Source organism: Crocuta crocuta, unplaced genomic scaffold, assembly GCF_008692635.1.
Source record: "Crocuta crocuta isolate KB4526 unplaced genomic scaffold, BGI_CrCroc_1.0 scaffold619, whole genome shotgun sequence".
In the NCBI taxonomy this organism is placed as follows: Eukaryota; Metazoa; Chordata; class Mammalia; order Carnivora; family Hyaenidae; genus Crocuta; species Crocuta crocuta.
This window is the reverse complement of record NW_027533395.1, coordinates 621,024-625,058: the sequence shown is the minus strand read 5'-3', so window position 1 is coordinate 625,058 and position 4,035 is coordinate 621,024. Positions and strand designations below refer to the sequence as shown.

Sequence of the window (4,035 nt, the reverse complement as noted above, 5' to 3'; positions counted from 1 at the left end):
CCAAGGGGGTGGAGGGGGCGGGGGTGGGGGTGGAGAGCGCTCCCCGCAGGAGCTGCTGTCAGGGGAGGCCCGGGCACCGCTGCCCAAGAGTCCCCCAGCCACGCGGCCCCCCAGGGAGCCCGTGCTCTTGCTGGAGGAAGATCGGCCGCTGTCCGAGTGGGAGGGCCCAGTAGGGGCCCCTCGGGCTGGCCCGGGCAGTGCCCCCCGCCCAGGGCCGTGGGAGGGCAGGTGCCCGCCTGGGGAGTTGGTGGCTGGCTCTGCACCCCCGGTGCTGTAGGTTGGCAGGCTGGACAGTGAATTTCGGCCGGAGTCAGACAGTGTCCCCGATGGGCAGCCGCTGGCCCAGCCACTCAGGGCCAGGGGTTTGTCAGCAGCCGAGGAGGAGGAGGAAGAGGAGGACGAGGCAGGGCCCCCAAACAGCTGTGTAAGGCTGCCCTGGCTCCCAGACAGTCCGGCGGCCCGAGGACCCAGGAAGCTAGGTAGGGATGGTGCCCCTCGAGGTTTGGGCAGCACTGGCTTGAAGGCTGTTGGGCGGATCAGGATTTTCTCCATGTTCTGAAAGGAGGTCCCATGTGACACCGGGGATGAGCTGCCTGATCTTTCAAAGCCCTTATCACATTCCCTGCCCTCCCATCTGGGGTCCCAACCCCCACGTTAGTAATAAATGCTACCTCTGGCTGAGGGCTTCCTGACGTCCTTTACACCAAGCAATGTAAAAGGTTCATCTCTAATCATTACAACAGCCATACAAGTAAAAGATTATCACTATCCCCATATTATGGATGAGGAAACGGAGACTCAGCAAAGTTAAAGGCCTTGTTCAAAATCAGATGTGTAGTTGTTGTACAGTAACAGTAATGTGAGCTGCTGACATTTATTGAGTACATGTTATGTGACAGGTACTAGGCTAAACCCTCATGTACGTTAATTGACTGAATGTTCGCAACAATCCTATGAGAGCCAACCTATTACCTCCACTCTACAGATATGGAAACTTTGGCTCAGAAAGGTTAAGTGACTTTCCTAAGATCAGGCAGCTAGAATGAGGCAGAGCTCGGATTAGAACCCAGGTCTGGTGAATCTGGAGCCCACATTCTTTCCTCTAAATTGACCCCCCAATTCCAGCTTCTTTAGGGGCTCCTGATTCCACCCAGGCCCCAAAGGAAGGGCTGGTCCTCACCTTCTCCAGCTTTCCAGAGACAGGGATGAGCTTGGGTGGGGGGCCGCGGAGATGGGCACTGCGTGCCCGCTGCTCTCGGGCATCCTCAATGTCACTGCTTGGGCTGGGGGGTGACTCTGTCCGGAAGTCCTCGTTGATGTAGGTGAAGCCGGTGGCAGGGACAGCCTTCCTAGGGGGCACCGCTGGGCACAGTGGCTCCTGTGCCTCGTAGCCACCCCGCAGCAGGCCATCCTGCTGGCGGAAGAAGGTGGGCCCAGGGGGTCCGTGGTGGCGGGGAGGAGCTGGGCCCCCAGGGCAGGGCCGGCCCGAGATGAGGCTGCTCACGCTGCCCATGGCTGGAGGCTGTGGGGCAGTGGTGGCCTCAGGAGCGGGCTCCAGGGGCACTGGCAGAGTCTGCACAATGGCCATGGTGAGAGAGGCTCAGGCCTGGCCAAGGGCCTCCAGGGGAACCTGTGAGCAGGGCAGGGGTGTAAGAGTCCCTTCACCTTGAGGTCCCTCCCTACCCAGGTCCCTGAGTCCCTCTCCAGACCCCTTGTCCCAGGTCAAACAGCCCCCTTGACTGTCCCCTGGCTCCCCCTCCAAGCACAAACCTCCATTCTTCCTGGGACCCAGACCACTGCCCTACGCTGGTCTGGACAGGCCTAAGGACTGACTCTACACACAAAGAGGATGATGGGATGCGAGGCCTGGTGGTTCTGCGGGGCCCCTGGCAGCAGAGGCCCAGGCCCCAGCCTACACCTGCGTCCCTCACGGAGGCTAGGACTCAAGTTTAGGAGGGAGCTCTCGGCCAGCTCCCAGCACATGTTCCTGGTCCCCTGGGACAGGTGGCCTCATTAGAGGGCAGTTTGGGCACAGGCAACCTCAGGAATATAGTCAACAACCCAGATGGTAATTAAGGAATAAAGAGCCAAGGCCAGGCCGTGTGGGCCTCCCCCAGCTGGGCCTCAGTTTCTCCCAGACGGAGAGGCAAGGGTGGAGCTGGCCAAACAAGAAACCCAGAGCTTTCAGGGAGCCCAAAGGTGCCCAAAGGGGTCTCCTGTCTTCCAGAGGTGGATAGAGGCACATGCTTGTTTCCAGAGCAACTCCAAGCCTCACCACACCCAATCAATCAGGCCTACAGGAGCCCCCGTGGGCATGCCACTAACGTCTAAGAAACCATCCCCCAAGCGCTAGGAAACCATCCAGCTCTAGACGTTCCCCAGGGGAACCCCGGCTCTAGACATTCCCCAAAGGAACCCCGGGGGGTTGAGGGTGGAAGCCCCCCCATCACCTCTGGCAGCTGCTCTAAGATCTCATTTCCCTGGAACCCAGCGAAGAGGGCTCCACCTCGCCAGGCTCTGCTCCTTCCAGGAAGGGGACAGCTAGTCTCCACCGGAACTCCCTCCCCAGTGCTGAGGCCGAAGACCAGCACTCAGGCATCTGCTGAAGTCATCATGCAGAGCGGGGGCCAAGAAATGGACAGAGAATCGCGTAGGAACAGGAGTGTGCATGTGTACTTGTTTGCGTGCGTGAGGCTGTGCGCAGGCGCACGGAATTGAATTTGCTTTGTGGGTACGTGAAAACGTGTGAAAACATCATGAATGCGTGTGAGAGTATGTGTACGTTTGAACGGACGTACGAGTACATTCATGTATTGGCATGTGTGAACTCATACGTGTGTAAGAGTATGTGCATGCATCCGGATCACTCTTGGAAAATATGTAAAAGCGTTAACTGCGTACCTCAGAAGTAAACTTCTGGTGTATGAAAGTGACTGAGAGAGAATATCTTTGGATAGATGTCCATTGAAATGTATATGAGTTTATGCGAAACTCGACCGTGTGACCAGGAAAGCGAGTGTGCACAACTGTGTACAGAGAAGTGTGCGAAGGGAGCATGTGTGAGAGTCGGGGGTGGGGGAGGAGACTGGGTGGCAAGCAGGGCCAGCCAGGGGAGCAGGAGCCTGGTTTCTGTCACTCGCTCGAGGGTGGGGAAAGGAGAGACACATCGTCTGATTCCTCCGCCTGACTCGTTCCCCCTCTTTCTTGCTTGTATTCCACTAGGCTCACCCTCCACCAGCAGGGCATCCGGACTGGGCACAGGGGTGAGCGGAGCCCACCCGCCAGGGCCAGCCCAGAGCTCGGCAGCTGGCCCACGCCCTCTCCTGCCCTCTCCCACCGCACTCCAGGGCATGGAGAGAGCTGTGGGGTTAGGGGCTTCTTAGGGACCACGGAGGCTGGCACCTCCGTCTGCATTTGCCCACTTCAGTGAGCACTGAGAGAGTAAGAAGTAAGGGGAGGAGACAGACAGACTCAGAGAAAGACAGGGGCCCAAACGACGACAAGAGACAAAGACTCAGGGAGGCCCCAGGGTCAGGCAGATAGGGAGACTGGAGAACCAGTGAACCTGGGGCCCCGAAGCCCACGGAGCCAGGGGCCCCTGAACCCAGGAGAGACGACATAAAACCTGGGCCCTGAGAGCCAGACACCAAAGGAGCCAGAGCCAGGCCTGTGGAAAGCCAGGCCCAGCCAGCCGGGCTCCAAGAGCGGGAGCCCGAGAGAGGAGGGGCAAGTGGAGGCTCCATTTTGAGAACTGCGCCGTGTCTGTGGGAGAGGGAGCCCCTGGCTCCCGCGGCACTCCTGGGGTGGTCACTCTGACACAGCGCGCACGCACCCCCTTAGGGGGCCGGGGGCGGCCGAGTGCCGGCTTCGGCCAGGGCCCCGGGCAGCNCGGGCGCGGACACGCGCAGGCACCTCGCGTCACGCGAGGCCAGCCGGGAGCACGCAGGGGCTGCGCCGCGGGACCCAGGATCCCCGTTCCCCCGCCCCCCCACTCCGAGAGCCGGTCGGCTCAGGACTCGGCTGCGGCGGCGGGTC

General features: G+C 60.3%; 1 protein-coding gene across 5 annotated transcripts in view; it reads right to left on the bottom strand.

Annotated features, from left to right (window-relative positions):
- LZTS2 (leucine zipper tumor suppressor 2) overlaps positions 1-4,035 on the bottom strand; it is an 8,731-nt gene that overhangs the window by 2,333 nt on the left and 2,363 nt on the right. For 2 of the 5 annotated variants that reach the window (XM_077748368.1, XM_077748369.1), the window contains exons 2-3: positions 1,181-1,630; positions 1-555 (exon numbers count right to left, since the gene is read on the bottom strand). The exon at positions 1-555 is cut by the window's left edge and continues 159 nt beyond it. In XM_077748368.1, the coding sequence (XP_077604494.1) occupies positions 1-555; positions 1,181-1,588 (963 nt within the window). In that variant the 5' untranslated portion in view covers positions 1,589-1,630. Of the gene's footprint in view, positions 556-1,180; positions 3,889-4,035 lie in introns of those variants that run through there. The other 3 variants (XM_077748370.1, XM_077748371.1, XM_077748366.1) reach the window with 2 other exon arrangements.